The sequence below is a fragment of the Scyliorhinus canicula genome, chromosome 14 (genome assembly GCF_902713615.1).
Source record: "Scyliorhinus canicula chromosome 14, sScyCan1.1, whole genome shotgun sequence".
NCBI lineage: Eukaryota > Metazoa > Chordata > Chondrichthyes > Carcharhiniformes > Scyliorhinidae > Scyliorhinus > Scyliorhinus canicula.
Genome location: NC_052159.1, coordinates 66,779,972 through 66,796,016, shown reverse-complemented (window position 1 = coordinate 66,796,016; position 16,045 = coordinate 66,779,972). Strand labels below are relative to the sequence as shown.

General features: G+C 44.9%; 2 protein-coding genes across 5 annotated transcripts in view; one reads left to right on the top strand and one right to left on the bottom strand.

Moving 5' to 3' along the window:
* Positions 1–16,045, top strand: part of ranbp2 (RAN binding protein 2) — a 75,595-nt gene that overhangs the window by 44,149 nt on the left and 15,401 nt on the right. For 2 of the 3 annotated variants that reach the window (XM_038817874.1, XM_038817873.1), the window contains exons 21-24: positions 7,787–7,927; positions 8,363–8,446; positions 8,524–8,613; positions 8,867–8,938. In XM_038817874.1, coding sequence (XP_038673802.1) covers positions 7,787–7,927; positions 8,363–8,446; positions 8,524–8,613; positions 8,867–8,938 — 387 coding nt within the window. The remainder of the gene's footprint in view (positions 1–7,786; positions 7,928–8,362; positions 8,447–8,523; positions 8,614–8,866; positions 8,939–16,045) is intronic. The other variant, XM_038817875.1, reaches the window with a different exon arrangement.
* Positions 8,456–16,045, bottom strand: part of LOC119977192 — a 31,280-nt gene continuing 23,690 nt past the window's right edge. For both annotated transcript variants that reach the window (XR_005463136.1, XM_038817883.1), the window contains exon 2: positions 8,456–11,482. Coding sequence is in view for 1 of the 2 variants with exons in the window: in XM_038817883.1 (XP_038673811.1) it covers positions 11,057–11,482 (426 nt within the window). In the remaining variant the exon portion in view is untranslated. The remainder of the gene's footprint in view (positions 11,483–16,045) is intronic.

Here is a 16,045-nt window from a genome sequence, read left to right as displayed (position 1 = left end):
ATTTATCTAGGTAAGAAGTTTCAACTTCTGCGAATGTCTGAGTTCGAGCTAGAGTTGGAGATTTTAAGCAGTTCCAATATACTTAATCTATTGAGTTGCCCAGGTGATCTTAAGGGAAATTAAAATCTGTCTAACTCCTGACACCCTCACCAGTTCCGGCGACCCACCCGACCTGAGCCCTCTAACCACCTTTTTTACATTTGTTTACTAACATTCAAAAACTGGTAATTTAAATTTGACAAACAGCAGCTAGTGTTGTAAAAAATTTTGGTGCCCTTTTTTTGTTAGTTAATCAATCCATGCTAATTATTAACCCAAATCCAATCATGTAATTATTAATAAGTTGGAAATAACTTGAAAACAGCCCGTAGGATGAGAGGAGAAGCATGATAACCTTTATTCGTGTCACAAGCAGACTTACATTAACACTGCAATGAAGTTACTATGAAAATCCCCTACTCGCCACACTCCGGCGCCTATTCGGGTAAACTGAGGGAGAATTCAGAATGTCTAATTCACCTAACAGTACATCTTTCGGGACTTGTGGGAGGAAACCGGGGCACCCGGAGGAAACCCACGCAGACACGGAGAGAACATGCAGACTCCACACAGACAGTGACCCAAGCCGGGAATCGAACCTGGGACCCTTGCGCTGTGACGCAACAGTGCCAACCACTGCTACTGTGACGCCCATAGAGAATTATAACATTAGATTACATATCTCTGGTAAAGGAAGACAAAGCATCCAAAATCTGAGGCAAATGGGGAGGACGTTGGAAGGTGCCCAGAAACTTTTCACTGGTTTAATTAAGATTGGGCATGGACTAGAGGACTGGAATGAATAAAAATACACATTTTTAGGGAAATATCCATCTTTTTTCAAGTTTAGACTACTCGATTATTTTTTTGTCACGATTAAGGGGCAATTTAGCGTGGCCAATCCACCTAACCTGCACATATTTGGATTGTGGGGGTGAAACCCATGGGGCACGGGGAGAATGTGCAAAAAGTTTGAAATAGCCCGGGTCCTCAGCGCTGTAGGCAGCAGTGTCCCCCAAATATCCGTCTTTAAGGATGCAGAACTAGATAACTAGAAATAGATAATTGTTAGAGATAACTAGGAGTATTAGAAGGGAATACCATGTTTGGTAAGCTGTGTGGAATTCTTTGAGATGGTAACAGACGTCATAGATGAGGGAAATGCAGTAGATGTACTTGGGCATTAGGGGAAGTTTTCATAAAGTTTCATAGGTGGACTACAAGATAATTAAACAGAAGTAGGACATTCAGCACTTTGAATCTCCTCCATCATTGAATTAGATAAAGGTTAATAGACATCTCTATTTATCTACCCTTGCTCCTTAGTCCTTGATCCACTTGGAGAACAAAAACATATTGATTTTCATCTTAAAAGCTCCAATTATATTAGCATCCACACTTTTTGGGTAAAAAATAGAAGTGCTAACATTTTATGTGAATCAGTACTTCCTGATTGCCCTCCTAAGTTTTAAATTTACGATGGCACCCCCTCAATTTTTGTTTCTATTCTGTTGAATTGTTTAACATTTTAAACATCTCAATCCAATCCCATCCAATTTATTATATTCAAGGGAATACAGCCAGGTTTATTTATGCAGTCTTTCCTTGTGATCCTTTAAACTGCAGTATTTTAAAAATAAAGTTGAGTTGATTGGGACAATACAGATTAGGTGTTGAGGGTTTAAGGAGTTCACTGTGGTTAGAAATGAGCAGTGGTATATGTAATTCTTTAGAAAATGAAAGGAAGTTGCAATGCAATATTGGGGTGGGGGGGGGGGGGGGGGTAGGATTGGGCGAAAAGGAGTCGGATTGAATTGAGTGTTGCATTTTGGTGAGAAAAAAGCAGTAATTTTATTGTGAGCTGTTGTTCCACAGCACTGTTTCCAGTCTATGAAAAATGTCCGTTCAAAGGACAATAGGCTCTTTAGATATTTAAAAAGACTATTGGAGTTTGAGGTTTCAAGATAATGATCCTGTGTAAAATCTTTTTTGACTTCAGTTAGTGTACTGTTAAAAGTATTTGGCTCCTCACAATGGTAAACATACAGACTCTTTTTGAAGGGAATAGTAAAGATTCAGTAGAATGCTATGTGGTATGAGGAAACAAAAATACGCAGAACGGCTTCAAAAATTAGGGTTTTTTCATATGATCAAGTATAGCAGGGGCTGGTTTAGCACAGTGGGCTAAATAGCTGGCTTTTAAAGCAGACTAAGGCAGGTCAGCAGCGCAGGTTCGATTCCCGTACCCGCCTTCCCGAACAAGTGCTGGAATATGGCGACTAGAGGCTTTTCGCAGTAACTTCATTTGAAGCCTAATTGTGACAATAAGTGATTTTCATTTAATTTCATAATCGAGTGCTTAAATATTGAATGGGTGGGCTTGGGTAGATAGACTGCAGAACTTGAAGGGGGCTCAATAATAAGATATTATAGACAATAATAAATGTAAAAGATTTAGCAGGCAGAAAAAATATCTTTACTTGAGGTTGTGGAATTCACATCCAGGGTTAGTGATTCAGGCAGAAACTAATCAAAATTAGGCTTTGTCAGTGTATCTGTGCCTGTCCAGTCATGATTGAGGGAAATGTTAGTGAGTCATGTAATTAGTTTAATGACTCTGGGGAAAATTGAGTCATCGGAACAGATGTAATGGGTGCATAAACTGGGAAATAGGATTTAAAAGAAACCTAATCTAGCATGTTTTATATTTCAGTGAGTTTATAGTAGATGTCTGTGTAAAGCACATTGCTAGAGATGGTGGGTGAATTCCAGGAAGTAAGTAATGGAAAATGGCGGGCAGCACGGTGGCACAGTGGTTTGCACTGCTGCCTCACGATGCCGAGGTCCCAGGTTTGATCCCGGCTCTGGGTCACTGTCTGTGTGGAGTTTGCACATTCTCCCCGTGTTTGTGTGAGTTTCGTCCCCACAACCCAAAGATGTGCAGATTAAGTGGATTGGCCACACTAAATTGCCCCTTACTTGGAAAAAATTTATTTGATACTCTAAATTTTAAAAAAAAGAAAAAATGGAAGATGTAAAGGTGAAGAGTGGGTGGAAACTGGAAGCAAATTTATCTTGAAATTTGAAGTGAAAGCAGGGCCGAGCAAAAAGAGGTGACTCCCTCCAAATGGATACAATGCTTGATGGCATTCAGCTCTGCTCCCTTGATGACCATGTTTGGTGGCCTATAGTTTTCTTGGGCTGATGCAGATCTTGGTTTTCATTAAACTGATTTTTAGTCCAAAGTGTTGTGCTCCCGTGGAGCAACGTGTCAGCAAAACACGGTCAATAATGAAAAGCAGTTCCCAGATGAGCTTTTGTGTCTGAATGTGAACCTGAAGGTGCCCAAGTTTGAAAAGACTTTCCATCAGTCCAAAGCATATGTAAACTCGCTCATCAAGGTCTTCCGTTGCCTGCTATTGCCCCCATTACCTGCTGCAGCACCCCTTTGCTGGTGAATAAGGTCAGGGCCAGCACACAATTCTTGACTCTGAAAAACTTGTCCACCAGTTACGAGGCATAAGTTCTCCAGTCAAACCATGTACCATCCTGATGTGGAAATATATCTCTTGCTCGGTCAAAATCTTGGAACTCCTTAACAGCAATGTGGTTGTAACTTCACCACATGGTCTGCAGTGGGTCAAGAAGGCCAACTTGAGGGACATTGGTGATTGTTAATAAGTGCTGGCCTAGCCAATGACACCCATATCGTGAAAGAATACACTTTTAAATAATCCTTTTATCTGGTGAAAGAGTAGAGTTGTGTTTAGGATCAGAACAAGTCCAACTAGATAGTGAGGGGTACTTTTGGATGAGAATTGTGATGGAGCTACAACCCAATGATAAACCAGAGGGCCTGGCGAAGTCCAGTTGAGCAATGAAATGTAGAGGGATTGCATATCCAGGTGGAAAGGAAGTGATTCAGGCCTGAAAATATCAAAGCACTCAGAGCATCAGAAGAGTTGTAGAAGAAAATAGGTAGATTGGACTGAGAATGTGGGGCAGTGGGTGTGAGCTGAGGGGAAGGAATTATATCAGATCAGCGAGAACTCATTTTGGAACTGAAGCAATATGACAGTCCTGTTTTTGTATTTTGGAAAAAAAATATAGCAATGGTCTGGGTTTGAAGGACTAAAGTTGGAGGAGATGGGAAAGATTGGTAAGTTTGAAAAATGATTTGTTCAGTAGTGGGATCATGGTTTAGAAGTAGACTGTGGGAGAAGTAATATAGTTGGTGCTCACTCCTGTGTAGAAATGCTCCACCCTAGTTTAATATGAAATGAAAATCACTTATTGTCACAAGTAGGCTTCAAATGAAGTTACTGTGAAAAGCCCCTAGTCGCCACATTCCGGCGCCTGTTCGGGGAGGCTGGTACAGGAATTGAACCCACGCTGCTGGTCTTGTTCTGCTTTATAAGCCAGCTGTTTAGCCCACTGTGCTAAGTCTTACAACAGCAGGTTAAAGTCCAACAGGTTTGTTTCAAACACTAGCTTTCGGAGCACTGCTCCTTCCTCCGGTGAATCTAGTTTAATATAGTTGCCTTGTGTTCCTTTAGTTGGCATGGGGTTGGCATCTTCAATGTTATTTGGAAACTTGTAATGCCTGTTCAAATAGTTTGTGATACGAGCATCAGTTTCCTGAATCATAGGCATCTCGCAATTCTAGGATTAAAACCTTTTTATTTGATTATTTTGACAATTTTGGATTGTCTAAAGAAGCTGATATATAAATGTATTGAGTAAAGTTTTTAAAACCGTACTAAATTAATAGATGCCAACGGATTGTCATGTTTTAATCTGCTTGTGTGTGATTTTTACATGGACTGCTTTTGAGATGCTTGGCTTCAAATAACTTAATTTGCTTCCAATTAAAGCACATGAAGTTTGCTTTTGAACTATTGACCCAAGTTAAATTGCATCCAAAGTAAGCTACCATGAATGTTATTGTGGAAACATGTATCGGTGAAATCATACAGCATACATGCCCATTTAACTCAATCATTCTCTGCTGGTCCTTTCAAAATTTTAATTTAAAGCAGTCAGTCTTCTTTGCTGTTTCCTGATGTTCATCAGAAAAAAAATGTTTTTGGATCGATGATATGTATCCACCCTTCAGCCCTTTTGCTAATGTCCTCTGGTTACTGATTCACCTGCCAGTGAAAACCATTTCTCCTTTTATTCTTATCCGAATTCCTCATTATTTTGAACACCACGCAGACATGGGGAGAATGTGCAAACTCCACACGGACAGTGACCCAGGGCCAGGATTCGAACCCGGATCCTCAGCGCCACAGTCCCAGTGCTAACCACTGTGTCACATGCCACCTAGTCCTTCATTCCTGGTGTAATTCTGTTCAATCTTCTCTGTACCTGTTTCAAGGAATTGACATTTCTTCCTGAAGTGTGCTTCCCAGAATAGGACAAAGCAATCTAGCCAAAGGATAACCAGTGGTTTATTAAAGATTTAGCCTAACTTCTATTTATAAAGCCACGGATCCATTGTCCTCCCAGTTACAGCGCCTCATCTGCTTGGCCCACCTCATAATTTGCTCCTTGTCCAGGAATCGGTGCAGCCGCACCACAATCGCCCTCGGTGGCTCGTTCCCCTGGGACTTCCTCATTAGCGCCCTGTGCGCTTGACCCACCTCCAACGGCCGTGCAAACGCACCCTCTCCGAGCAGCTTCTCCAGCATGCTCCCCACATATGCACCAGCATCGGCTCCTTCACTTCCCTCCGGCAGGCCCACGATCCTTATGTTCTGCCTGAGTGACCGGTTCTCTAGGTCCTCTACCTTCTCCTGGAGCCGTTTCTGCTGATCACGCATCAGCCCCATCCCAGCTGCCATCGAGGCAAACTGCTCCTTTTGTTCCCCTGCCACCTCCTCCATCTTCTGTATTGCCTGACCCTGGGCCGCCAGCTTCGTTTCCACTGGCCCGACCACAGCCCTGATCGAATCCACCACCCGGTTCTCCAGACGTTCCTTCTGTTGCTAGGTGAACTTCTCATTTAAGAAATTCACCAGTTGGTCCGTCAACCACTGAGCCCGCTCCCTGCCCCTTCGCCATCTCCATGTACATTGCAGGCGCCACACCAGCTCCAACCGACTGATTCCCTCTTTTTCGACCATTTCTGGCTCTTGGCCCCATACACCAGCGTGTCAATCTCTCCCTCTCACTCTCCTACACCTTTTTTTCCACTTCATATCCACCTGTTAACCAGGGGAAAGGTCCGAAAAAATTGCCATGAGCGGGAGCCACCAAATGTGCGACCATGCACTCCATGGTTGCCACCGGAAGTCGTAAATATTAAATTGATGTTTAATTGGACCACTATCTTGCAGCATTGACTTCAGCAAGCGAGTGGAGAAAAATCTGGGCAGAACATTGCAACTGAGTCAAATCATTGACAGATTTCAATTTCTACTCTAACCACAAACCTGGAAGAATAGTATTTGGTTGAGTGTGAAAATGTGCTGTTGAACAGGTCAGCTATTTACAAAGCTCCAAATCAAAAATAGTTTCCAGTTTATTTGGTAGTACATGCTGTTTCCCTAATGCAGTTTCTATATTTGTACTGAGGTTTTAGGGAGGTAGACTCCAGCACAATTAATATATCCCCCTGCACCTGAAATATTTTCCCACATGCTGTAATGTCACCTCATCACTTCCTGTAGTCAGTGTCTTCTGTGAGCATCCCGGTAGGTACAAGTCATTTTCCTATCTGTCTGAATGCCAGTGGCAAAGACTTGGGGGACCTTGTCTGCATTATTTGTCTATGCAACTATTTATTTTCCGACACCCTATCATTCTAGTTTCTCCATATTCCACCCATTAACCAGTTTCTTCAATCTCTGGAACATTGCCCAGCACCGTTAGCTCATCCCCACCACAGCCAAAGCCTTAACCTGTGGTACTGTCAGCTGGTGATTGCACTTACTGATTGTCCACCTAGGGTGTGTCCCAAGCAGTGAACTCCATTGATTCCAATGTTTAAATTTACACCCTTCCACAGTCTTGTGTCTCAAATATGTTCTGCTTGCAGATCACTGAATACCAACTTACCACCTACTTCCAATGAACCGATTTTTGTTATTCATGTCTTAATCCCTCTATCACTTCCGGCCAATTGGTCCCCTGCTGCCTTCCTTTATATCTGCTTGCTGCATTATTGCTTCCTTTATTCTGCAATAACTCCTGCCCCAGTTCTATGTCCCCACACAACCCCATGCTTTTGAAATGGCTGCTTATCCCTACATATTCAACCATGCCATTGATTTCCTACCCTGACATGTGCTTTGTTCATTTTGATTCCAAAAGTGCTTCTGAATGTTTCTTTATATTAAAGATGCTATACAAATGTAAGTTTAGTTGTCTGATAGCTGATTTTAACCTCTCTACACCTTGTGCTCAGATTGCCAACTCTATCTTTTTAAGTTAGGATTTCTGTTGTGCACTTGAATTGAGCTATGCTCTTATGATAAAATTGTTCTGTTTGTAGATGCCATATAAAGTATTTTGATGTAAGTCAAAGATTAGTAATATACAGTCAAAAAGCAGCACTGCATAGAAAATGACTGGATTAAGACAATCTGTCTTTACTGAGGTGAGTGAAAATGTTGGGCGATGTGGAAGGTTGGAAGCTCAATGTGCATTTAGTCTCCTGATATAGGAGATGTAGGTTCTGTAATACTGTAGACAGAAACTCTGCCCATGCAGATGACTGCTGATTCAATTGATTCTTTTATAGTTGGAGATGAAGATGTACAGATTGTTTTTGTACTGGCACCCACACCCGAGCAAGCAGCTCTTGCAAAGCAACTGCAGCTTCCTCCAACATTCTTCTGCTACAAGAACAAGCCTGGCTATTTTAGTGATGACGATGAGGATGGTAAGATCTGCTGAGTCCGAATGTTAGTCCTTTCTGGTGGTTCAAAAGTTTATTTGTATATTTATAATTCAAGGAATTATAAATATACAAATAAACCATTCTCAAGACTGCAAAATGATCCCCATTCATTTTTTTCTCGACTGTCAATTTTTGAGATTGCAACTAGTGCAAAACAGAAAATTAATCCTTTTTTCATTTCTTTCATCCCTCCGCTCTTTCTCACTCGGTCTACACATGCTCTCACAATATGCCTCCCTTGCTCTTGCACATCAGAACATATCATTGTCATCTAATGTGTTTGGATATTTGAGAAGAATAATAATACTTTAAAATAAACTCTTTATAAATACATTGGACAACCCTGTAAACTAGATTTTATACTTCAATCCCTGTGGCAAATTACAAATGCCAAATTAAACTATGTCTCTGTTTAAGATGAAGACTATGAAACCGCTGTTAAAAAGCTCCATGGAAAATTGTATCCAGACAAGCCAGAAAAACAAAAGCCATTTAATGCAGGTACAGATTTTAAATTGAAGCAAAAACAGTCTTGTAAATTCAACTACCAGAAGATTAATGTCAGAGTCTTTTGCTAGGTGAAACCTTGAGAACTGGTAGAAATTTGGCTCCAGGTGAACAAGGAGAGCTGTTGCATCCTAATGAACCAAAATACTTTCCTGATGCAGGTAATTTTTTTAACCCAACATACTTCTTAAAACTATAAAAACTTAGTTTTAATTGTGATTTTTATATTTATGTTTCATGCCAGAAACTTGGAGAAGGCCTGGTGAAAGTTTGTACCCAGATTGCCAAGTGAATAGGTGTACCAATTTGAATCATGGCTGCAAGACCCTGAAATGGGCACTTTTTTTTTTTTACAGAGGATTTACTTATGATTTGTGTGTGTCAAATTTTATACACTCAATTTTCCGATTCCAGGTGCGTCCTTGCAAACCAGTGATATCAAGCTCTATGTAAATGAACAAAGAGAACACAAATTATGTGCATCTGGTAAGTGTTTTAAAAGGTCTCTACTTTTGAAACTAGCAATGTGTATTTGATATTAGTATTGGCGCTGTAAATTGAATTGCATGGATTGAGCCGATGGCAATGAGAATTTGAGTTCTTTTTGCCCTCAGTCTGGTCTCAGTAATATACCAAGTCGGATTGTAGGTAAACACTTTAGTTTATTTGCGCGTCTTGCAAGCTGACTCACTCTGCCAGGGTCTTGTCGAGTCCCCAGAGTGAATGAGGCACAGAACAAAAGACTTTGTCTCATATACATTGGTATAAAAAACATGAGGTCACATACACGACCAAATAAGGTAACGGCAATTGTAGGGTTTCTATAGGTTCCCTTGTATTCCTTAACCTAGCCATATAAGGTAATCTTGGCAATTACTGGTCCCAATAGGCTGCCCTCACATTCCTTTTCCCTGAGGCCAATGTGCTCACCCATCCCCCTCACCATGATACTCCTGACTTACCCTGACTACCCACAATGCCTCAGTACCACCCCCTTTGTTCATTTCCTCATTCCCTCCTTTTATCATTCTATGATAACTAACTACTGATCCACCCCCTAATATTTCCTCTTGCTGTGTCCCGTATCGGGCGTCCCCCCTCTTAATCCTTGTCCAGGAAAATTTTCCGCTGCAGTGCCAGCTCTCGCTGTAACGCCTCGGCGTCTGTTGGGTGTTCAAGGGTCCTAACCATCGAGATTCTAGGGCTGCTTATTTGCTCCAGTGCAACCTGCACTCTGCCTATCACGCATTTAGTGATGGCTAGACCTACAAGGATGCAACCGAGTATGATGGCTAAGTACATGGCCATATTTATCATACAGTCCGTCCACCCTCCGAATCCCCAACTTCCCCAGGAACCTGGGTCGTTCATGCCATCTAAGTGGTCCTGTATGCGGTCCATGAATTCAGTGATGTTGGCGGTTAGGTCCTGAACTCCCATGATACATTTTCCCTTTACTATGGCGCATACCACACCTTCACGGGCCAGGAGATAGTCAAGGGCGTATCGGTTCTGCATGGTAAACAATCGTAGTTGGGACAATTCTTTCGTTATTGCCCCAAGAGCTCCCAGTGTTTCGCTTCCCAAAATAGTGAGGCCACAGATGAAGTAGTTCCGATTAGTGATCGCCACAGAACCCCCCACGCCCCCCAGAGTCGGATACTTAGGATTTCCCATCCTGCTGAGTGGCCCCGGTTGGGCGCTAGGACTCGGGGTTTTTTCCAGTTCTCGCAGAATTCTGCTGAGACTGCCCGATGTGTCAATCAATAGTGATGGGTCCACTCAGAGGGACAGGGGACTAGAGTTCCGATAGCGATTTGTCGGGGAAATGGGGGTGACAAAACATTGGTCGCCATGCCATTAAAGAAGAAGTAGTATCCATTGTCTGTTTATAGGCTGGCATCACAGCCAGTGTATCGGTTGATCAGGGATCTCCCAGTGGTCCAGTTCATCCAGCTTCTAGATGCCCATTCGACCTCCCAGGCAATGCAGAAGGCCCTATTTCCAGCAGTTATTTGAGAGACATTCACCCAACCACAAAGGAGCTGGAGGCCTGCCCTCAACGGAACGCAGATGGTGTTGTGACAGACGCATTGTCCTAACGTCTGGGTTGAGTGACACTTCCGTTCAGTACATGTGGAGAACAGACATGTTATATCCTCTTCCACCTCTACCACCATACATCCGTACCCCTTTCTAACAAAACAGTTTTTGTACGACCATGGTCTCAATTGGGAGAGAAGTGGTTGGGTATGTATGCCTTCCACCTTTGGAGCTTGTCATGGCGTGAATGGGACTTGTCCCGGGGAAGGGGAATGCAAATTGCCGGTGGGGCTGAATCTGTGTCGTGAGAAAGAGTAACCTGCTCGGGCGGTGGCTGGGAACGCTGGCAGTGAACCACCGCTTGGGGAGTTCCCCACAGTGGTGAAACCGAAAAAAATCTGGCCACCAAGGCGGGGTCCGGGTAACAAACAACCCGTCCTTGGCCATACATGCGGTGGTATGTCTAGAGGAAGAGATTTATGGTCCCCAGGTCCCCTTTTTGGGTCCTGAGTGAAGTGAGTAGGCTTTCCAATAACCCGTGTTCCCATCGTGCTTCCCGCTTTACCCTTTCCGTCTTATTACGATTTTCCCTTCCGCTCGTGCAATTTCCCCCAGCCACTCCTCTCGGCATGATTTTACCTTTATGGTACCAGCCTTGTTACATCCAAAATCAAATTTACATTTAGTCCAAAAACAGGGCAATGTCCATGTATTGTTTCCTTCCAATCGTCTAAACCGATGGAGTTGTTTTATTAGTCCCTCATTATTTGTTAACCTGGTGACCTTCCATGAGCCGGTATCATGCTCCCGTGCATGAGGGCAGTGGAGAACGTCACCTTTGCATAGGTGAAATGTCCTTGAAGGTTGGTCCCAACAATAGGATGAAAGAACGCTGTCCCTCCTCATTCCCTCTTGTGGGAGTACGTCGATCATGACAAAGTAGAAGACGGCACAGGCGGCCCGCATCCAAACTGACATGCTCCAAACCTGTAAGACAGGGGAAAGGAGGCAGGTTAGTGACTGACCTTGCAGTGTTGGAGGTGGACCCAAGCACTCCTCCCTTCTACTTTAGCTGCAGTGGGGGTAGTAAGCAGAACTTGGAAGGGCCCCCTCCCACCGAGGTTCCAACCCTTTCCGAACCCAATTTTTTTACCATGACATAACTTCCAGGCTGCACTTAAGGTGAGCTAGACAATAGGGTCGCTGTCAAGTGAGCCACTTTAACCTGGCCATGGAGTTTCTTGAGAGCTTTGGTGAGGGATAAGACATAAGTCATAATTTCTTCAGTCATGTGGTGAAACTGGACCAGTTTGGGGACGTTTTGGTTCCCGGGGTTTTGAGGGGCCTGCCATAAAGGATCTTTGCAGGAGAGAGTCAGGCCGGTCCTGCAGGTGTAACCCGCAGCTGGAAAAGGGCAACAGGGAGCAACTTAAGCCATGTTAACCCCGTTTCCGCTTTCAGTTTAGCCAACTTAGTTTTGGGAGTCTGATTGTGTCTTTCAACAAGCCTGGCAGCCTGTGGCCTATATGCATAGTGTAACTGTTGGCGTATGCCCAGTTGGGAGCAGAACTCCTTGTTAATCTGACCGATAAAGTGGGGCCCATTGTCGGAACATAACTGAGCGGGTATTCCGTACCGGGGAATGATTTCTCTCATTAGAACCTTAACCACAGTAGCAGCTTTGTTATCAGTAGTCGGATATGCCTCAATCCATTTGCTGAATACGTCCACAATAACCAAAACATATTTATAACAGTGACATCTTTCCAACTCAATGTAATCCATCTGGAGCGTTTCAAAGGGACCACTGGGCAACGGGGTTTTCCCCATCTCACAAGGGATACCCTTGCCGGTGTTATATGCTGGCAAATCAAACACCGGTTACTTGTGCGTTGAGCAAGCACCTGTATTTTGGGATGCCACTAAGTGTCCAGTAGCAAGTCGCTAGTCCCCTGAGCCCCACAGTGAGTTGCAAAGTGTACACATTTGATGACCCACAACGCTAGCGAATTGGACATGCAAGTCTGATGTGCTGGAGTGGTCCATAAACAAGATACAGGATCATATGTACAGCCTAACTGTTTTCACATTTGCTTATCACCCTCCGGAGCGTCCTCCTGTAACCTTATGACGTCTTGGATGGTTGGCATTGGCTTGTCAGAGGCAGACTTGTTTCTTTCAGAGCTTTTGGTCTGACTCATCATCTTAGGCACCACCACCTGCTGAGTCTGCGCGGCTGTCCGTGTCTCATGATCTGTGCATCCGCTACCAACATCAACTTACTGTTCGTATGGGCAGCGCATTTAATAACAGAAATCTGCGTGGGCAAAAGGAGGGCCTGCAGTAGGTCATTAACTAACCTTTGGTGGGATATCTCAGTCCCCGCCGAGGTGAGGAATCCTCTATTTTTCCAGAGTTGTCCGAAGTCATGGACTACCCCGAAGGCATACCTCGAGTCGGTATGAATATTCACTCGGCAGTCCGTCCCGAGTATGCAAGCGTGGGTGAGGGCGAAGAGTTCAGCTTGCTGGGCTGAGTAGGAAGTTTGGAAAGCTGCCGATTCCATGATCAGGCCACCCTGACCCACTATCGCATGCCCTGACAGTTTTTGGCTGGTCGGGCTTACCAACGCTCTGCCATCGACATACATGGTCACGTCAGGTTGATCAAACAGGGTATTGGTCAAATTCTCCCGTATTGTAGTATCTTCCTGAATCAGGGTCAGACAGTCGTGGTCAGGCGCCTCTTCATGATCAGGAGGGCTGCTAAGAAAGCAAGCTGGGTTGATAGTGGTACAATATTTAAATCTCAGCCGAGGATTATTTAAGAGATATATTTTGTACCTATTCTGACAAGCCGTAGTGAGCTGCTGAGTCTGCAGCTGCCCCAACAGTGCAGTGACCGAGTGGGAGCTGTACACTGTAATGTCTTGTTGGAGTGTTATATTGGCGGAGGCCTGTAAACTGTTGTATATGGCTGTCAGAATCTGGGTGCAAATAGGGTGACCCAGCGCCACCGGATCAAGTTTGGAAGAGTCGGTGATTATCTCCATGTTGCTGGGTTAGTGCCGCCGTTGAGCACCCCTCCAAAATAGTACAGTATAACTGGAACGGTTGGTCATGTAAGGGCCTGCCCAGGGTTGGGGCTTGTAATAAGGCCTGCTTTAAAAGACGGAAGGCTTCGAGGGCCTCTGTGGTGAGTGAAAGTCCCTTCCTTGCTGGTGTGAGGCGTCAGCAGCTTAGTATAGACAGCGATGTTTGTTTGGTCTCCACTGCCTACAACAATTTACCATGCCCAGCTAGTGACAACGGACCTCCTTGGCTGTGGTAGGAGCGGGAAATTGGCATATAGGTTCAATTCGACTGGTTTCGAGACTTCTTTCTGTGGCCGTGAGTAGGACTTCCGGGAACTTGACCTTCGTCTAGGCCACCAGTACTTTGGATTGCGAAACAACATAGCCCAGTGAGGAAAGGTGTTTTAATAATTGTATCACATCTTCCCTGTTACTGGGCTCATCGGGGCTGGCTATCAATAGGTCATCGACGTACTGTACGAGAGTTGAACCATGTTTCAAGTTCAGAGTCTGGAGTTGAGTCTGCAGACATCTGGAGAAGAGCGTGGGCGAGTTAACATCTATGTGGAAGTCGGGTCCAGGTATACTTCTGTCCATTGTAGGTGAAGGCAAACAAATACTGGCTTTCGAGCGTGAGTGGGAGAGCAAAGAAAGCGTGTTGGAGGTTGACTATGGCGAAGGCCCGGGCTGGGATTTGAGCCAGTATGTGGGCGGGATTAGGGACGATGGCGTAATGGCTGCGCGATGGCAATAATTGAATGCAAGTCCTGTACTAGCTGGTACTGGTCCAGTTTGCCTGGTTTGCGCACCGCAAGTATTGGTGTGTTACATTCTGATTAGCACGGGACCAGGATCCCCTGTCACAACAGTTCTTGGATTAATTTGGCTATAGACGGGATGGCTTGGGGTTTGAGGGGTATTGTCGAATGGAGGGCAGAGTCACATGGTCCTTAATCGCTATCTTAATGGGTGTAACCTTCACTTGTCCCACCTGTGACGGGTGATCCGCCCAAACCTGAGGGTTGACATATTCCAAACCATCGCGCCCCAGCTGGAGTCGGGTGTTAACCGTCTCGGGGGCCTCAGTACCGTGTGGAAGTGCCGTCTGGCAGTACTTGGAGTGCATATTCTGTCGGATCTGATTGGTCCACTGCCCTCCTTACCATAGGCCCCAGATCCTTGGCATGGTATTGGTTGTGGACTTGGCGTGTAATATGGGGGGCCACGGAGGCTGATTGTTACCATAAATGTGGTGGCATTGTAACAAAGTCGGCTGTACCACCTTGTCCCATAAATGTGGCTGTAATCGTGATTGGCAATTCGGTCCCAACTAACGACCGAAATTTGTCCTCTGACTCTGGGCTCTGTCCGGTTCTGTCATAAGCCAGGGTAACGTGGTGTAGCGAATGTTCAATGTCCAACGTCCACTACTGGAGTGTAGCAGAGACATAGCACTGTTGTCTCGGCCTCCATGATTGAACCGTTACCCCCTCGTCCCCGCATTCTAGCCGTAGCTGGAAGATACACAGTAGATCTCGGGTCAGCAAGTTGCGGTGGTGACCACAAATTGATGATCTGTCGACTCATTCTCATAAGTTACCTTCAACGGTTCAGAAATGGGATACCGACAGACCTGGCCTTGGAATCCTGACAAATGTGGGTGTGGTCGTATAGTGGTAGTTGGAGTTCTGATTGCACCAAAGACATGGCTGCTCCAGTGTCGATCATAAATGGGTAATATTGATCTCTTATCTGCAGAGAAAAGATGGGTTCTCTGTCTGAATGGAGAGTCTGTATGACTAAATTGGCTAGCCAGTCTTGTGTGGGAAGGGGTGTGCTTGGGAAAAGCCGGTGTACCCCGTCTGCCGTCCTCTTTGGAGGGTACCCCCTCCTTGGCGTCGAGTATCCTCCTCCTGTCACCTGTCTTCTAATTGGGCATTCCTGATGCCAGTGATCTGTGTGGCCACAATTGAAACATGCATTGTTCCCTCTATATCCCGGCCCTCTTCCTGTCCCCTTCTCCCGGTGGACCAATGGCCCCGCAGAAGGGGTGGCAGTTGCAAGGTTGCTGGTGCATATGGTGGGCCATAGAGAGAGGCTGATGGTCCATTTGGGTGGGTTTGATATCCTCCCCTGTGCTGATCCACCCACCCGAGGTCACAATATTGGGGTTCCAGCTGGTAAGCCACCGTACCTGCGCTCGGTTGGGGTCTCGGATCGTCCTTTTTCATTACATACTCGGTCTTAATTTTTGTAACTGAGCCTCCTTCTTGGCCTCTGCCCTCCTTCCAATAAAATCTAACTGCCCGGGCCATCTGGGAAGGGTCATTCTCTGTCCAATTCATGTTATTACATTTCACAGCGGTGGCTATGGAAGGTGGTGGCAATGCATTAACATAGCACAATATTGAGGGGAATTCTGACCATTTTGGTACAGCAAGTCACCTGACTGCCCACGGTAGATTTTGTTAAAGCGT